At 39.7% G+C, this 19108-nt stretch overlaps 1 protein-coding gene across 3 annotated transcripts in view; it reads left to right on the forward strand.

Moving 5' to 3' along the window:
• Nucleotides 1-19108, forward strand: part of Prtfdc1 (phosphoribosyl transferase domain containing 1) — an 81478-nt gene that overhangs the window by 14279 nt on the left and 48091 nt on the right. For all 3 annotated transcript variants that reach the window (XM_069998306.1, XM_069998305.1, XM_069998304.1), the window contains exon 3: nucleotides 412-595. In XM_069998306.1, the coding sequence (XP_069854407.1) occupies nucleotides 412-595 (184 nt within the window). The remainder of the gene's footprint in view (nucleotides 1-411; nucleotides 596-19108) is intronic.

Raw genomic sequence — 19108 nt, forward strand, 5'->3', positions numbered from 1 at the left:
ACATTGGAGGAAAAGTCAAGAGCATTGTGACTACTGAAAGAATATCCAGAGTAAAAGTACATCTGTGTTCCCGGACTTTTTTTTAATACTGACCATGCTGATTTGTAAAACTGGTCAATTTGAGACAAGAATCTCATGAATGGCTTTGAACCTCAATCCTTGGATCTCAGCCTCCTGAGATAACTAGGATTATGGCTATGAGCCACTGGCACCTAGCAACATTTTAATTTTTATGGCATATAGCAACAAACATGTAATGTGACATAGCTATCAGAAATATGTGTTGAATACCCTTTGTGTGACTAACTTTAACAAAGCTTTTCCTATAACATCCTGTGCTTTTATTATAAGAACCAGAATATTCAAAAATAGTTTTGTTTCAGTGTGTCTCTTACCACTTACTTCTTTCAGAATTGAGAGGCTGGCTAAGGACATAATGAAAGATATCGGGAACTGTGACATTATGGTCCTGTGTGTGCTTAAAGGGGGTTACAAGTTCTGTGCTGACCTTGTGGAGCACCTCAAGAACATCAGCCGAAATTCAGATCGATTTGTCTCTATGAAGGTCGATTTCATCCGACTAAAAAGTTACAAGGTAAGTTATCCCACATTCATTTTTATTGCCTGGTATTTAGAATTTACATTGTGCCAGGATACAAGAACTAATACATGAACATGCAGAGTCTAATTTTTTTAATGGAAATGAAAGCCAAGAATGTATTTTCTTTTAACTTTCAAGAATACGACATTCTACTAATAAGAATTCAATTAGTATTTTTGGAGGAGAAAAATAAACCTCTGTTTTGGCATATATAGAAAGACTCTTTAGGAATGATTCACGCCTTCTTTTATGGTGATAAAAGTGAGTGGTTATTTCCTGAGGCCCAGCCTCACTAATGAGTGGGGTCAGTGTTAAGAATTCCACTGGACATAGATGTACTTCTACCCTGGGTGCTGCCCTTTTCCCTGGAGACATATAGAGCGGAGACTTGGCACTTGGAGGTCAACAATCATGGCCTGGAGCTAAAAAGGGTCTGTAGGGATAGTGGGAGGGAACTAGGCTAGAGAATCTGCCATAGAAGTCTCTTCACCAGTGCAGCATGAGCTTTCTGTGGCTACTTCTAGATGGAGTTGGTACCAGCTGTTCTCTTCTTCTATGATACTTTTTGGTTCAACAGACAGAAAATCACTGAAACTAATTTTTCAATGTGTATGTTGGGGTGAGAGGGAGGGTTCAAACCCATGAAAACATTCTTACTGACGTAACAAGCTTGACACATTTTGATTTGTGAATCACTATTTGAACTGGCTGGTAGAAAACAAAATCACCACAAGATTAAATCTAAAGCACCAGGTACACAGATTTATTATCTTAGTTTCTTGGGACAGGAATCTGGGCATTTTTAGAGCAGCGTTCTTTCTCTCCTGGCAGTTCAAATAGCTGACATGAGAATGAGCTCAGGTTTTGATCACCTGAGGCTTATGGTCCTTTCCCTAGAATCTTGACCTTTGTCACAATTCAGTCCTCATTTTCTTGCTGATGCAGGCTGTAGCCCTCTCTGTCCAGGACCACTTCATGGTGGTCTTTGCTTCCTGGATTCCACAGGAAGCTCACAACACTGATAGGATAGCTTTTGCTTCTCCATGCCCAGTGGGAGAGTATCTGTTCAGGAAGGGCCCAGCTCTTCTTCTAAAGCTCACTCATTAGGTCACGTTCACCTAGAATAATCCCCCTTTTGATGAACTCAAAGTCAACTGACCTGTCATCTAGTCTCGGGAGTGAATTACTGCTGTATTTATAAGACTCCCTCCCACTCCACTCACGTGGAGAGGATTATGCAAGACATATGTTTCCCAGGGCCAACAATCTTGAAGACTGTCTTACAATTCTGTCTGCCACAATTCAATCGCCTTAGATGTCCAGCAGCTGCAGATTAGTTCTTCTGATGAGAAGTACTCTGTATGTCTGATGATCCTTCAGTCTAGGGTGAATCTGGGTATTTTTGTTTCTTGGTTTGTTTGCAGATACTTAGCTCTTCTTTATTGTTTTCATTCTCTCTTCTTTTCTAAAGGCAGTATTTCATTTTTATTAGCATATACATATAAGTGTGCAAAGGGGTTTAAATGTGATATGTCCATATATGTGTACAATGTGTTTTGTTCAAATTCACCCTTTTGTTCTGATCTCCACTTGAAAATATTTTTCTTTAGGTTCCATTCAGCTTGGATTAACTAGTGGTTCTTTATTGTTTTTGCTTAGCATGCCAATGAAAAGAGTTTTTATTTAATTCATATAATTAGCACTACCCCCCCAAAAACAGACTATATTTTTGTAACCATTTTTCCTCCTTAGAAGATTTTTTTTGTTATTCACTTGGCTCTAATGCTCAGTTTATTTGTCCTAGCTCTTTAAAAGCATATAGGCAGAAATAGGAAGGTCACTGTTTGAGGTCATCCTGGATATACAGTTAGTGAGACTCCCATCTCAACCAGGAAAAAGCTGGGCACAGTGGTTCATATATATCATATCAGCAGAAGTAGGAGGATCATGGTCTAGGCCAGCCCCAGACAAAAAAGCAAAACCCTAACTAAAAAATAAGAAAACAAATAGGATTAGGGGGCATGATTCAAGTGGTAGAGAGCCTGCCTAGCAGTCACAAGGCCCTGAGTTCAACAGTTGTCCCCAAAAGTTGTGTGTTTTATATACATTTTCCAGCCATTGGGTTTTTTTAAAATTTCATAATAGTACGTCTTTTCAAGGAGCATAATTTAATTCAATTGCACTAGTATGCATCTTCCAGCTTTTCTTTTCTTTTTAATAACCATTTTAGTTCTTCTTCAAAACAGATTTTGTTCTTGGCCTTTCTGAGTAAATTTTAAAATCATGTTGATGTCTATAAAAAGCACTCGTGAGAATTTTTGTCTGGATCGTTATGAATCTGTAGCTTAATTTGGGGGACACCTCACCTCTTCAAGCCATTTTGTCTTCCCTTCCATCCTGTTCAGTTTGCCAATCTGTTTGAGATATTTGTTTTTTTTTTTTCATTTATGTTCATGATAGATTGCAAACCATAGTTTTCCTGGGGCTTGCTGGTCTTTTCTGGTTTTGCGTATCAGGATTGTATTGGTCTCATAAAAAGAATGGGAAACTGCTTCGTTTCCTTTTTGTGTCTTTCCAGTGGAATTTCTATAGAATTAATACAGATTTTTCTTTGGATATCAATGAAATCGTTTGGCCTGAAATTTTCAGGAGTTTGTGGGGCTTTTTCCCCTTTTTATTTTACCTAAGATTTCATATTTGGAGGCATGAAGTCGCTTGTCATATTCCTACAGTGTGTGTGTGTGTGTGTGTGTGTGTGTGTGTGTGTGTGTGTGTGTGTGTGTGTGTGTGGTGTGGTGTGTACCAGTCCTGGGTCTTGAAGTCAGGGCCTTCTACAGTCTCTGAGCAAGTTTGCTCAATCTAGCACTCTATCACTTGAAATAAGAGTCGCATTGACTTTCCTGCCCCAATTGGTGTTGAACTGTGATCTTCAAATCTCACCCTCTTGAGTTGGTAGAATTACAGATGTGAGCTGGCATCTAGCTCCCACAATATATTTAATATCTGTAAGTTCCTAGTGATATCCTCTTTCAACCTTCTTTTAAAATTTTATCTTCTATCTTTGCTTTTACTTCCATAATTGTGGTGCTGTTGATTTTTTTTTTTAGTTCAAAAGGCCAACTTATTGCTTCCTTGATTTTCTTACTGTCTTCAGTTTCATTAATTTATACTTTGATGTTGTTTTCTTCCTTCTTTTTGTTTGAGGTTATTTTGATTTTATTTTACTACACAGAAGTTTAGTTCATAGGTATCAGACTTGTTTCTAATATAAACATGTAATGATGTAAGTTTTCCTTTAAGTTCATGTTTGGTTACATCCCACATACTGTGCTATATTGTTTATACTTTCAGTTAGATGAATCTATTTTGTAATTTCTTTCATGACTTCCTCATTCATCCATTGGTTATTTCATGTTGTTTTGTTTTCAGATATTTAGGGATTTTCCAGAGACTTGTTATTTTCAGTTTAACTCTACTACAGAAATTACACTTTTGAATATATGGGTCCTTTAAAAAAATTTTTGCTGGGGCTGGGAAGGTGGCTCAGTGGTAGAGCGCTTGCCTTGCATGCCTGAGGCCCTGGGTTCGATTCCTCAGCACCACATAAGCAAAAAGAAAAATGCCGGAAGTGGCGCTGCGGCTCAAGTGGTAGAGTGCTAGCCATGAGCTGAAGAGCTGAGGGAACTGAAGAACCCAGGCCCAGAGTTCAGGCCCACGACCAGACCCCCCAAAAAAATTTCTTTTGCCGATGTGTCTATATCCCTGAATAAAGATGATCTTTCTGAGACTAATAGCATTGTACTCCATGCCAAATTAAATCACAGCACTTACTTCCTAATCTCTGTCCAATGTGTATTTCTCTCAACAATCTCTCTATTACCAAGGCTTTCACTTAGAAGCATACATTCTAACACTTATACAACTGTTGCTCTACCTCTTGAGCCATGCCTCCAGCCTGGCTTTTTTTACTGGTTATTTTGGAGACAGAGTCTCAAGGACTTCTTCTACCCAGGCTGGCTTTGCACTTTGACCTTCTAGATCTCAGCCTCTTCAGTACCTAGAACTACAAACATGAGCCATTGACACTGCGCTAGACACATATTTTCAAATCACCATATTTTCCTGAAGAGAAAGATATGGGGGTTCCCATCAAGAGTTCTGAAGGAAGAGAAAGGCAGCAGTTGATGTTACAACTTCACCACAGTCATCTGGCCTTGCATATTGTACACCTAAGCTTTTTTTAAAAAAATAAGCTTTTTATTGTGAAAATACTGTACAGAGGGGTTACAATCACATGAGCAAGGTTATGAGTACCTTTCTTATCAAGCATTATTGCCTCCTCTTTTGTTTTTCCCCTACCATCCCTGCCCTCCCATCTCCACAACTACATGTTCCTCCCCCTTGGCACTCCTCCTTCTGCCCCCCCCCTGCCTAAATTGTAAAGTTCGTTTTTCTACAAAGCATCTCATACATCTCATTGTTGCAATGGGTCAACCTGTATCCCTATTTAAACAATTCGTTTTTTTCCCCTTCCGCTCCCAAATCATACCAACATCAAATACAGTGAAAATGGATTATACTATGGGGGAAGGACATACAAAGCAACAAAAAAAATCACATAGTCCCTTATAAATACATTAGAAACAATAGCAAGAAAGAAAAAAAACCACTTGTGTCCTTATCTTGGCGTTCATTTCCATTAACATCATCTTATCTGGCCTTTTCTGCTTGTCGCAGTTATATACACTTTTGTCCCTCACCTTAGGACTCGGAAGACACAAAGATGGTTGCCTTGTTTCTTTTCTTCTCTTCTTACCAACTATTTCTCTTTTTGTCTATCACCAAGGCAATACAAATCATCTGATTACCTCATGTGAAAGACTGCCTGTTCACTCAAGCAAGTTTTGTCCCCTAATTAAGTATTGTCAGCCATGGCTGGGAATTCCATCTTCAACCTGGGGTATGGCGTGGACATCTCTTCACACACAGCACAGGAGCTGTCCCCAGCCATTAGTTACTGAATTCTTGTCAGGCTTAAGGTGACCTGAGCTTCCTCAACACACCTCAGGGCAGAGACCAATAAAACAATGAATACAAACCCATCAAATAAGGGGAACAGGATTGGCTCATGTTCCTTTAAGGGCACTTGGCACCCCCTCATACTTCCAAACCAATTCACAGGTTGTAGACATCTTGGAAAACACCTCACAGGAAACAATGGCCATTGAAATATCCTATGGATTCCTTCAGAAGTTTCTGAGGGAGAGGAGGACTGAGTGTACCTCTGGGTGCTATTGGAAAGCATGGGGTCATTTTATTCCTTCCTGTGTATCGCCTGGTAACAGCTCATCATCCAGTGTGAGACTGGATGATGGGGGGAGAGGTTCAATGCTACCTATTGCCTTCCTTCTCCTTCAGAGCCCAAGGAGTAAAATTCTCCCCCGGAATAGAAAAAATGATATGATTCTTTGAAAATTAGTTTTTGAGGATAAAAAGATGGAAGTTTATTTTACTGAAAGACTAAGTTTCTCCTGGTGCTCATCATTGGCATCCACAATTCATTTCTACAACAATTTCCCCAGATATGTCTCATTTGTCTGATACCTTCCACTGTTTATATGACAGGACAGAAACCATCCCGATAGACAACAGTTCCACACATCACAGGACTCCAGGCTGTTTGACTTTGTCGTTGTATTAAGCTTTCTATATGACATGAAATGAATTTGCATGAGTACTATCAATATTACAAAAGATTGCCTTAGACAGTATTATTAGAAAGCTTGGCATGGTCATACACTTCTATAAGCTCAGCTATACTGGAGGCCAAAACTACAAGCTAAGTCCCAAACTAGCGCCAGACAAAACTATGAAACCCAATCTGAAGACTAACTAAAGCAAAACAGACTGGGGTCATGGAACAAGCAGGATATCAACATATCTAGCACACATGGGACTCTGAGTTCAAACCCAGCAACTCACCACCAAAAAAGAGATTAGCATTAGACTGATTTATTGTAGGTCATGGCTAACATACTTCTGTTTTTTAATGAGCACATTTTTGATATCTCAAGTTTTCCTTTTTCTCTCCCTCCCTTCCATTTTCTCTTCTATCTTTCCATTAACTTTTAATCAGCACTTTTAGAAAAATCACATTTAATCCTAACTGGAAACTGACCAAATGTTTCTCATCTTTTAGCCATGCAAAAAGATAAACTTAGAGTTTAACTCACCTACTATTGCAAGTCAAAAATAGTAGAAATGGGTCTGAGTACAGAACCATCAGTTTCTCAAGCGTAAGTCCAATTGTAGCATATAACCATTTCCCTGAAAAATTCTCAAAGGTTTTCCACCAAATTCCACTGTTTCCATAATATAGTAAGCTGTCTAGTAACATCTATAAAGGAACTGGTTACGTTTTAGGTTCATATATACAGTTCGTTATAATCATTATGTAATAATTTGCCTTTAAGAAATAGTAGCTTTCTTTGACACACTCTAAAAGTCATCCAAGAGCGAAGATAGCTCATGGATGACATCCTATATGTACACATATGCTTGAGCCTAGTAGTTTGTCTTTTAATAGCATTTGTCAAGGTATTCAGGGTTTTATTTTGTTTCACAAAGTCTCAAATATTGATCATCTCTCAAAAGAGTTTACTCACCTGTAGGATTTAACTTTCCAGCAATTCTAATGCAAAGGTACATTATATCTCATGAGCACTTATTTACATTCTACCACTGATTTGTAAAGGATTTGCTTTTTTTTTTCAAACACACGTGCCTTCCTAGATCCAGAGAGAATTCAAATGTGGCAGTTCTATACAATACTTCAGATAGTTTTAAAAATCTCCTGTCAGCCAGACGCTGGTAGCTCATGCCTGTAATCCTAGCCAGAAGTGGAGCTTTGGCTTAAGTGGTAGAGCCTTGAGTACAAAAGCTAAGGCACAGTGCTCAGGCCCTGATTTTAAGCTCGAGGACCAGCACTAAAAAATAAGTAAGTAAGTAAGTAAATAAATAAATATAAAGCCAGAAGGTGGCTCATACCTGTAATCCTAGCTACTCTGGAAGCTGAGATCTGAGGCATATGGTTTAAAGCCAGCTGAGTCAGGAAAGTATGTGAGACCTTTATCTCCAATAAACTACTGAGAAAAAGTTGGAAGTGGTGCTGTGGCTCAAGTGGTAGAGCATTAGCCTTGAGCACAAATAGGCTCAGGGACAGTGCCCATGCCCTGAGTTCAAGCCCCAGGACCAGCTAAATAAATAAATAAAGCCACCTGTTACAAAATGATATCCTCAATGATGCCTATAGTAAAAAGTCCACCTTTAAGCAATGAGAGACACTGGGAAAGCATCCTTATCTTTGTTGACATAGCCTGGAGTCACACAGGAAATATATCCTAGGTCATACTTAAACATACGTCTGTTTCATATGTGCCTTTGAAGTTTTAATTTCCATGTGCACAATAACATGTATGTAAATGGGTGTGTGGTCTGGGAAATGCCATTCTGAGACTTGAGTAGTAAAATTGGTCTCAGAACATGGTGCCCTCCCTTCCTTCCCCCAAGAGCCTGTGGAAGTCAGTCTTAAAATCTTTCTGCAGACAACATTTTGACCTAGGCACAATTCCTATAGATAAATTCTCATTTAACTTGAATTTACTAAATGAAATTTCAAAGGAGGCATGGAAACACTTCACCACAGGCAAGATCAGCTGAAGTGAAATCACTGAGACAGGTAAAATAAATGATATGAACTAGAATATAAAATTGTAGCAGACTTTTGAAAGGCAAGAACAGACATCAGAAAACATGGAGTATTGTTGTAGCAAAAGGAAATCATTGTTAATCTAGATTTTAATGCCCAGATAATCTTTAACTTTAAAAAAAAAAGTGTTTTTACAATGCAATCTAAAAGAATTTCCCAGTAACAGACATTGGCTGAAAACATACTTTAAAGGATAGATATTAGCAAAATGGAAATTGAATCTTAAGAAAATAGATAGAAGAGCTGGGCACTGGTGGCTCACACCTGTAAACCTAGCTACTCAAGAGGCTGAGATCTGAGGATCTTTCCAGTCTAGGCAGGAAAGTCTGTGCAACTCTTTATCTCCAATAAACCACCTGAAAACCGGAAGTGGCGCTGTAGCTCAAGTAGTAGAGCGCTAGCCTTGAGCTGAAGAGCTGAGGGACAGTGCTCAGTCCCAGAGCTCAAGCCCCATGACTGACCCCCCCCCCCAAAAAAAATAGAAGCAAAGAAGTTAACAAGAAAGGAGGTAAATCAGAAAAGTTGTGATGGATTAAAATAATAATTAATGAAATAATGGTATTGACTGACAGATTCTCATAGTAGAGCAAACAAAGTAGAATTAAAATACCAGTTCAGGCTCCATTGTTGATAGGAGGAGCTGGTCGGAGGGAAAGCATTTTCTATTATCTGTATTATTTAAGAGGAACATTGATGTGTTATTGACTTACAAACTTTAAGTATGTCTATTAAAAAGTTAAGGATAGAGTTGTCAGTGGCTCAAGCCTATAATCCTAGCTATTCAGGAGGCTAAGATCTGAGTATTGTGGTTAGAAGCAAACCTAAGTAGGAAAGTCTATGGGAATCGTATCTTCAGTTAAGCACTGGGGAAATAAACCAGGTGGAAGTGGAGCTCAGGAGGTAGAATCCTAGCTCTGAGCAAAAAATCTCTGGGACTGTGCCCAGGTCCAGTTCAAGCCCCAGGTGCGTGCACGCGTGCACGTGTGCACACACACACACACACACACACACACACACACACAAATAGTTAAGAAAGTTAAGGATAGAAGGGCTAGAGATATAGCTCATTGGTAGAACACTCACCTAGCGTGTGTGAGGCCACAGCACTGCAAAACAAACAAACTAGATGCTAGTGCCTCTCACTTATAATGGACTACTCATGTTTAGCATCAGCCACTCAGGAGGCTGATATTTGAGGATCATGGTTCAAAGCCAGCCTGAGCAGGAAAGTCTGTGAGACTCTTATTTCCAATTAACCACCAGAAAAGCCAGAGGTAGAACTCTGTCTACTACCACTCAAATAGTAGTGCCAGTCTTCAGTGAACCAGTCTTCAGTGAAAAAGCTAAAGGGATAGCACCTAGGTCTTGAGTTCAAGCCCTTGTACTAGCACACAAAAAGAGAAAAGTCCCTCAATTTTTTCACTACCTGTAGATTTCACTAAATCTAAAGCATTATATGTGCCAACAAGAAAAAAACAGGTGTCTGGGTACTGGTGGCTCACACCTATAATCCTAGCTACTCAGGAGGCTGAGATCTGAGGATCTAGTTTCAAAGCCAACCCCAAAACAACAGAAAAAATATGCTACAAATTAGTTATGGCATCATGGAAATGGACTCTGATTTGGGAGATATTAAACTGTAAAACAAATATGCAAGTTTAACTGGTAAAAATTATTCTTTCTCATGCCCCTTTTATTTATTTATTTATTTATTTTGTCGGTCGTGGAGCTTGAACTCTGGGCACTGTCCCTGCGCTCTTCAGCTCAAGGTGAGCACTCTACCGCTTAAACCACAGTGCCACTTCCAGTTTCCTAGTCTTTTATTGGAGATAAGAGTCTTAAGGACAGCCGGGCGCTGGTGGCTCACGCCTGTAATCCTAGCTACTCAGGAGGCTGAGATCTGAGGATCGCGGTTCAAAGCCAGCCCGGGCAGGAAAGACCGTGAGACTCTTATCTCCAATAAACCACCAGAAAGTGGTAGAGCGCTCGCCTTGAGCTGAAGAGCTGAGGGACAGCGCCCAGGCCCAGAGTTCAAGCCCCACGACCGACAAAAAAAAAAGTCTTAAGGACTTTTCTGCCTGGGCTGGCTGATCCTTAGATCTTAGCCTCCACAGTAGCTAGGATTACAGGCATCAGCCACCGGCGTCCCGCTCCCATGCCCCTTTTAAAGCAGTAGCTGCCCCCCCCCCCCGTACACACACACACACACACACACACACACACACACATACACACACACACACACACACACACACACACACACACACACACACACACACACACACACACACACACACACACACTGGCAAATATCCGAAGAGCTAAAATATAAGAGAAAATAAACGTGGTTTATGGTTCCAATATGAATTCCCAGGGGTGGCTGTTCGTTAAAGACTGTTTTGGTTTTCTTTTAATCTTCATTTCTAAAATTATTTTGCACACCTTTTAAACATTTTTTTGGCAGATTTCAAAGGAAGAGCTGTTTACTGAAGAATAAATCTGGAATATGTCTGAGTAGTTTTGAGTCCATACACATAAACCCTTAAAATGAATCAGAAGTTTTTGTGCAAATGGCAGCTCCTTTGTACAACTACTTAAAGATAATAATAAAAAATAAGTCTTAGTGTAAACTAGAGTATGATTTCTGAGTGACTTCTGCTCAGAGCTCTGAGACTGTGCACATTGAAGTGAACAATTATCTTTGCCTTCTGATTCTTAAATTATATTTGTTACTGGCTTTCGACGTGCATAGATGAAGAAACTTGTCAAGAAGCAAATAACTAGCTTAGCCTAAAGAGAGATCACCTAGCACCGCTCTAGGCAAGTTTCCTTTGAGATTGCTATCAAGCAAAAGGTTGTATGTGTGTGTTAAAGCAAATTCAAAGTCTATTTGTGCAATAAGGTTAATATCAACATTTTTAGTTTTTGTGCCTTATACCTGTACATATTTATATTCGGTTTTAGTTTCTATAAATATTTCCGTAAGTGCACATTTTATATTCCAAATTTAGTGTCTGTAGAGATACTAAGGAAAGGGTTTGCCTTTCCTTATGAAAAGCAAACACTGACAAGATAACTAAGAGAATAAATGCTGCAGAAGTGGTTATTATACAGGCATTCATGGTTTGGAAGATTAGATTCAGAGAAGGAAATTATATCCCAAACCAATTACACACACACACACATACACACACACACACACACACGCACACACACACACACCCTAACAACTTGGAAAATATTACTGGGAAAATAATCTCTTTAAAGTCTTATATGATAGTCTTTGTGGTAAAATACAGTTTGAACTTAATGTCTCTATTCTCTTTTTTACATTATAATTCCTTCCTGACATGACTTTGCCATTAGTAATGGTTTAGATACTAATTCCAACCTGTTCTAAAATGCTTAGGCTTCATAGCCTGCAAAGGACAAGAATTACTTGTCTGTTTGTTAATTTGATATTCATATGAAAGATAGTTTTGAAAATAGTTCTTACGGGGTTTTTTTGTGCCTGGTATTTTCCTCATAGAGAACAGAAATGGAATTTAAAAAGACGTTGATATTGGAGAGAATCATGACATCAAAACAGGATGCCTGTCTCGGAGGAGGCAAAGGGTCCTGTGGCTCCAGCCACAGATAGGAATGATAGACAGGATGGCCTCAGGAAAAGGTCAGGCACTCTCTTGAGTCAGCGATGCCTGGGCTAAAAACGCTCATCTCACACAGCACACAGCAGAGGGAAGTGTCTGTGTGCACGTGGTCCACAGAAGCCTGGAACTCCTGCTTCCTCTCCAGCTGTAGTGAGCCCTTGTTGATGGCCTGGGATAGATTTCTGTGCCCTCTAGACTTTTGTGTATTCTTTTTATTTTGATGCATGCGATTAGAAGACAGGCTTAAGCTGCCCTGCTTATTATTCCATCAAGAGTACACTTCCAAAGCATGTACAAGGTCCTGGATTTCATCCTCAGCAACACACACACACACACACACACACACACACACACACACACACACACACACACACACACACACATTTTTAAAGCAAAAAAGAAAAAAAGCAAGTAAGGCACATAAAAAAATGAAAATGCTGCCAGGCGCCCATGGTTCACACCTGTAATCCTAGCTATTCAGGAGGCTAGGTAAGAAAGTCCGTGAGACTCTTATCTCCAATAAACTACTCATAAAACCACTCAAAACCAAAAGTGGTGCTGTGGTAGAGCATTTGCCTTGAGCCGAAGAGCTCAGGGCAATGCTCAGGCCCAGAGTTCAAGCCCCACACCTGACAAAAAAAAAAAATGAAAAAGGTTATATTTGGTTTTATGGTGTTAGGAATTGAACTCAGGGCCTCATGAATAGTAGGCAAGGTTATTGTTTTAAGCCACTGGGGATTGAACACAGGTAGAGCTTTGCACTAAGCAAGTGCTCTACTTCCTGAGCCACACCTTCAAGTCCTTTGCCTTTAGTCTGTTTTTTAGATAGGATCTTAATCTTGTTCCCAGGATCACTCTCAGACCTCTGCCTCCCAAGTAACTGGGATTATGGATATGCTCCACTATACCCAACTTGTTTTTGAGATAAGTTCTTGCTAACTTTGTCCAGGCTGGTCTCAGACCTCAATGATTCTCTGCCTATATATAACTCCCAAGGAGGTACAGCTTGAAAATAGATCTTTAACATGTCCCTTATTCCACTGATTTCTGATTATAGATCCCTGAAGAAGCAATCGTCTCTTTGTTGTTTTATTTCTCCAAATCATTTGTAACCATTGTTGCATTATAGACAGGGTTATACTTAACTGTAAAAGAAACATACTCCTAGTTGGGCACCGGTGCTCATGCCTGTATCCTAGCTACTCAGGAGGCTGAGATCTGAGGATGAACAAGCCAGCCCGGGCAGGAAAGTCCGTTAAACTCTTATCTCCAATAAACCACCAGAAAACCAGAAGTGGTGCTGTAGCTCAAGCGGTAGAGTGCTAACCTTGAGCTGAAGAGCTGAGGGACAGCGCTCAGGCCCAGAGTTCAAGCCCCATGACTGACAAAAAAGAAAGAAAGAAAGAAAGAAAGAAAGAAAGAAAGAAAGAAAGAAAGAAAGAAAGAAAGAAAGAAAGATGCTCCTTTGTATCCCCCCCCTTTTTTTTTAGTTCAGATCAACTTGGACCTACAAAAAAAAGATTTACACAAGAAATACTTTTGGTAGCATTTTTGAAAGGGAAAAAAAATAAACTGAAAAATTGCCCCAAGTGTGAGCACCAAGTAAAGAAGATGTCTGGGGAAATCCATCTACAATCTCTACTGGAGATGGTGGGCTCACCAGAATCCTTCTTAACATGTAAACATCTTACTACCCCCACTTCTTGAGGTCTGACTGTGAGTGTTCTTTGAAGAAACTGAATGGATCTAAAGAAAAGCTCTTTGGGGTCAGGTATGGTGGCACACACTTGTCATCTGAGCCAAACTGGAGGTGTAGTAGGAGGATCTTAGATCTAGACAGTCCCAGGTAAAAATGTAAGAGCTTATCAGAAAAATAAGGAAAGCAAAATGAAGCTGGAAGTGTGGCCCTAAATCTAGTCCCCGGTACTGGAAAAATGCCTCCAAATATTACATTGAAAAGGTCATCTCTCCCTTGGGGAATCTGCTTGGAAATGCAGCTATCATGTCTCTGCTTGCTAAGGACTTGGAATCCTTTCTGGCAGTCCAACTACTATCTCACATTAAGTATGAAAAGAAAAACTTCGAGGGAGCCTGGTTCCTGTGATTCACACCTGTACTCCTATCTACTCAGGATGCTGAGATCTGAGGATCCAGGTTTAAAACCAGCCTAGGCACAAAAGTTGAAGACTTTTGTTAATCAGCAAAAAAGCTGGACTGGTAGCATGACTCAAGCAGTAGAGTTTAGCCATTAGAGAAGAAAGCCAATCAAGAGTACAAGGCCCTGAATTCAAGCCCTGGTACTGGTGCCCATGTGCATACACACACACACACACACACACACACACACACACACACACACACACACAAGGGGCTCTAACATGAAAGACTATACTGAAAAATACTTTTTTTAAAAAACAAAACAAAACATGAAAGGAAGCCCAAGAAAATAAACTCTTCTGCTTGTCTTCCCATGGTTCAAAGAGGATTGTACAGTTTGTGGGGACACTGAACTAACAAAAATAACATCTTGCTAAAATAGAGTGAGATTTCCTTCTATGATCTAAGAATTATTAATTTACCTTTCTAGTATAAAACTACTTACAGTGTATAGTTTTGTTAAAAGTTGAGTTCGGCTTATTCAAACTTATAATGATAGTATTGATTAATTGATCATTATGGAAATGTATATTTTAAGTGTTTTGAAATATTAGTTCATGAGTGCCAAGCACATTTCCCAAGGCACTCATGAGTTAATATTTGTAAAGCAAGAAAACTTTCATATATTATGGTTACCATTCCCCTGGAGACAGGACAAGAATATTGCTCAAGAAGATACAGAGAAGGATATTTTCTTGGAAGTAAAAATACACTGAAGTAGATATTCTTGATTTCCTTTTCTATCCAACAGCCATCCATTTAAATATGGAAAGAGAAGCATCAAGGAAACTGGGTGTCTATAGCTCACACCTGTAATCATAGCTACTTGGGAGGCTGAAAGCTAAGGATCCAGGTTTAAATCCAGCTCGGGCACAAAAGTCCAAGAGATTGCAACTTTACAAAATGCTGGGCTGAAAACATGGTTCTACCACACCTCATTACCTCTACCACACAGGCCACTAATGCCAGAATCTTGCTGTTCCAGCCTCTCTTGCTCCAAAGAAATGAGCATTTCTCACAGGAGAGGAAACCTAAGGCGAATCTTCTCAGAGGAAATGGTTTGTTTCCATAATGGCAGAGAAGAATGGATGGAAACTCTCAGTGGACTTCTGGGAAAGGGAGAAGATGAGTGTGTAGTGTGTGAGACGAAAGGGAAGGTCACCGATGTAGGTGGAATAGAAAGCCTTATCAGAAGGAAGGCACCAATGCCATTAGGTGTGCAAGTGAGCACAAACGTGCAGAGTCCAATCCCTCTACAAATACTTCCACTGTGTGTCATGCCCTGTTCTAGGTGACAAGGCTCTAGGTGACTGAAGGAAACAAACCTCTCACTGTTCTGGTGCTTACATTCTCAATGAAAATAAAAAGTTCGAAATAAACAAAGCAAGGAAACATGAAATGTGGTGGAACATGTCTGCAATCTCAGAACTCTAGAGGCAGAGACAGGAGGATTGAATTTGGAGCCAGCCTGGGCTACATAGCAAGACCCTGACTCAAGAAAAGGGAAGGAAGTAAGAGGAATGGAAACAAATGGAATGGAAAGGAAAGGAAAGGAAGAAAGGAGGGATGGGAGAGAGATGAGAGACAAAGAGACAAAAGGAAAAAAGAAAGAAAGAAATGAAAGAAAGAAGAAAGCAGGAAGGAAAGAAAGAAACAGAAAGAAAGAAAGCATCAAATGTGCCAAATAGTGGGAAATACTATAGAGAAAAATAAAGCTGGGTGGAGATAGGGTAGAATGGAGGAAATTGGGGAGCAGTCAAGGTAGGTGGCCTCTAATTACAGGACCATCAAAAGCAGAGACCTGAAGTAGACAAGGAAGCAAGCCTTCTAGAAGGGAGTTGGTTCTGAAAAGGGGTGATAAACGCAATGCCTTTAGGTGGGAATTTGCTTGGCACGCTGGAAGAAAAGCAAAGGCAGCCAGAAAAAAAAAAAAAGAAAGAAAGTTGGAGAGCTTAATTGGAAATGACTCAGAAGTAATGGGAGTTGAAATATTATAGTCTGGCAGGCCATCGTATGGACTTTGCCTTTTGTTCCAAATAAGTGGGAGGATTTTGTTGGGCTTTCAGCAGAGTGACTTGGTCTAACTTAATTCATTTTACGAACTTAGTTTTTTGAGATGGGATGTCACCATGTAGTCCAGGTAGGCCTTGATCAAGATCCACCTGCATTAGCCTTCTACATGCAGAGGTTATAAGTATCTGCCACCTCGACTGGGCTGGTGTATACTTGAAAGGTCATCGTCTGTTGTAATAAGAATAGAACAAAGGGTCAAATGTTGAAGCGGGAAGATGTTTGGAAATCTGTTGCAGTAACTGCAGTGAGGCACAGTGAAATCTTGAGGCAGAATGGTTACATACAGCTTGGTGAGAAAGTATTTGGATTATGTGTACATATCTTAGAGGTGAAGACAAAGGGACTGCCCAGACTTACTGATGAATTTGACGCTAGTGGCCATGACATTAAGGTTTTTGGCCTAAGCAAGGGTATGAACTGATTTGTCATTCACCGACATAGGGGAAAATACAGAAAATCAAGGTGTGGAAGAGGGAATCCGAAGTTTGGTTTGGAACCATTCTTTCTCTTAGACATCCAACTTGAATTAGGAAGCAGAATATGCCAGTCATAAATTTTAAGGAAGAGGTTAAAGATGATGTTACTAGTTTAAAAGTGACTGTTGTCTACAGGCTTAAAACCATGATAAAGAATGGGTCACCCAGTGAGTGAGGGTAGATCAACTCTTAAGGACTGAGCCAGGAGCATCTGAATGTTTGTAACTGGGAAGGCAAGATGAAATTAGAGCGGTCTGTACAGGAATCCAGGTGTCTGAGGAGAAGCATCTGGGGAAATTATCTTGGGAGCCAGTGGATCCAGATCAGCTGATAGACTGAGCATGCAGACTGAAAACTGACCACCAGATTTAGAAAGATGGAACTTTTGGTGACATTAATAAAAACTCAGCAAACCATGATGGATTGGCAATCACAGCTGGTCTAGACAAATAGTCTCAGGAATTAGAGCAAAACATTGGAAATGACTCCTTACCTAGAAGGTACGTGCAGTTCCAATGGTGCCTGGAGGGTGATGGGAAAGGGTCATTGAAAGGAAAATAAGATGCTGTTTGTTATCACTTAAGTAGAGCACTTTGAAGCTTTTTTTTAACTGTAGAAGCATATCACCAGAAGCTAGATGACCCATTTTCCTGTCCAAATGTCAGAAGTCTTTGAAAAAAACAAGTGTAATATAAGCAGCATGGAAGTGAGAAGCATAAACCTTAGAATAAAGTTGTGTCTGGCATAGTTTAGTGCTAAATATTAATTTTGATATCAAAATACTGAATATTTCTGGATATTAACATTCTCATTAATAAAATACCACTAATTACCACGAGAGGATTTGTGTGTGTGTGTGTGTATGTGTGTGTGTGTGTGTGCGCGCATTCATGCGCACGTGCACACGCACACACTGGTTCTAGGGTTTAACTCAAGGCCTGGAAGTCTTGTGTTCACACTTTTTTGCTGGTGCTCTGCCACTTGAGCCATGCCTCCTGCCCAGATTTCTGCTGGTTATTTTGGAGATGGAGTCTCATGAACATTCCTGCCTGAGCTGGCTTCAAACCCTGATCCTCACATCTCAAGTGGACATGATTAGGATTATAGGCATGAGCAATGGATGGCATGGAAGAGCTCTAGCTCTGTATCATCCAAAAATGTGGCCAATAGACAACTATCCTCCTTCATTATTGTTGTTGTTATTGACCATTTACACTCTGATATAGCAAAGGTGAAGTATCTGGTGGCATGATCTTCATTGGAGAAGGTATTGAAACTACAGGTTTAACTAAATTCTTGTAGGCTTTTCTTCTGGCCTGCACCTTGTAAAAGGCAGATCAGACCTCAAGGCCATATTTGGTTGACATACTCCAAAATAAATTCCACTGACTTCTTTTAAACTCTGATCTTTAAATGAGATTGTAGCATGTGGAAGGTTAAGATAATACTACAGCCCTGGGAAGCTGAGAGCTGAACTCACCTTGCCACCCAAGAATGTTGGCAGGCCACGAAGACCGTGCCGTGTGGCACTCAGTGGCCCCTGGCTGACCCTCAGTCTGTGTTTTCATTCTTACTCTTCTATATTTTTCCTTTTCTATGTCTGCATGGGCGTTGGTTCCCACCGGTTCACAAAACAACAGAGATAAAAAATTAAAATGCTTAAAAATTGTTTGAGACCGCATTATGACTTTCTTTTTTATTTTCACAGTAACTCAGACTAAATTGGCATATTTCTAATAGAAATAGTTACATTCCATACTTTTGAATAAACTATTTAGAAATTTCACAAATGGGTACTACATCCTAGCAAAATGTTTACTTGTAGTTATCATTAACTTTGTTTTCTTATTTAGATATATGTTTTTAGTCTTGACCCTATGATTTTTTTTCTCTTCTATCTACTTTGAAACTTTATAGCCTTAGAACACTCTAGCCAAGACATTCATAAAGTAAGTGTGGGTTTTGGATAATAGTTTTTGTATTAGAGCTCATGGCCATCCAAATTTTCAACAATAAGAAAAATTCAACAAAATGGACATTTCCCAGAAATCAAGTCATTTCTGTAGAGAAAATACAAAAATTTGGTTGGTTCCTGGATTTAAAAATCTCCTACCTCTGTTTAAAAATCACATGGAAATTCAATTATTTTTACATTGCACTCAAGAAAGATTTTTGTTCGTGCGTTTTGATCCCATGCTACTTTGGGTTTCCTGGCCTTCAGGATTCTCAGATTGAGTCCCAGTTCCTATGTAGTGATAAATAGATTCTAAAACCTGCTTTCAAATCATTGCCTATTTGACTGTTTAATCTGACTGAAAATGCATCCTTAACAGGGGCTTGTAAATCACTTATGCTGACTTGAAAGGGTCAATTTTGGTCAGCT

This window comes from Dipodomys merriami, unplaced genomic scaffold, assembly GCF_024711535.1.
Source record: "Dipodomys merriami isolate MVZ:Mamm:240054 unplaced genomic scaffold, mDipMer1.0.p SCAF_51, whole genome shotgun sequence".
Classification (NCBI taxonomy): domain Eukaryota; kingdom Metazoa; phylum Chordata; class Mammalia; order Rodentia; family Heteromyidae; genus Dipodomys; species Dipodomys merriami.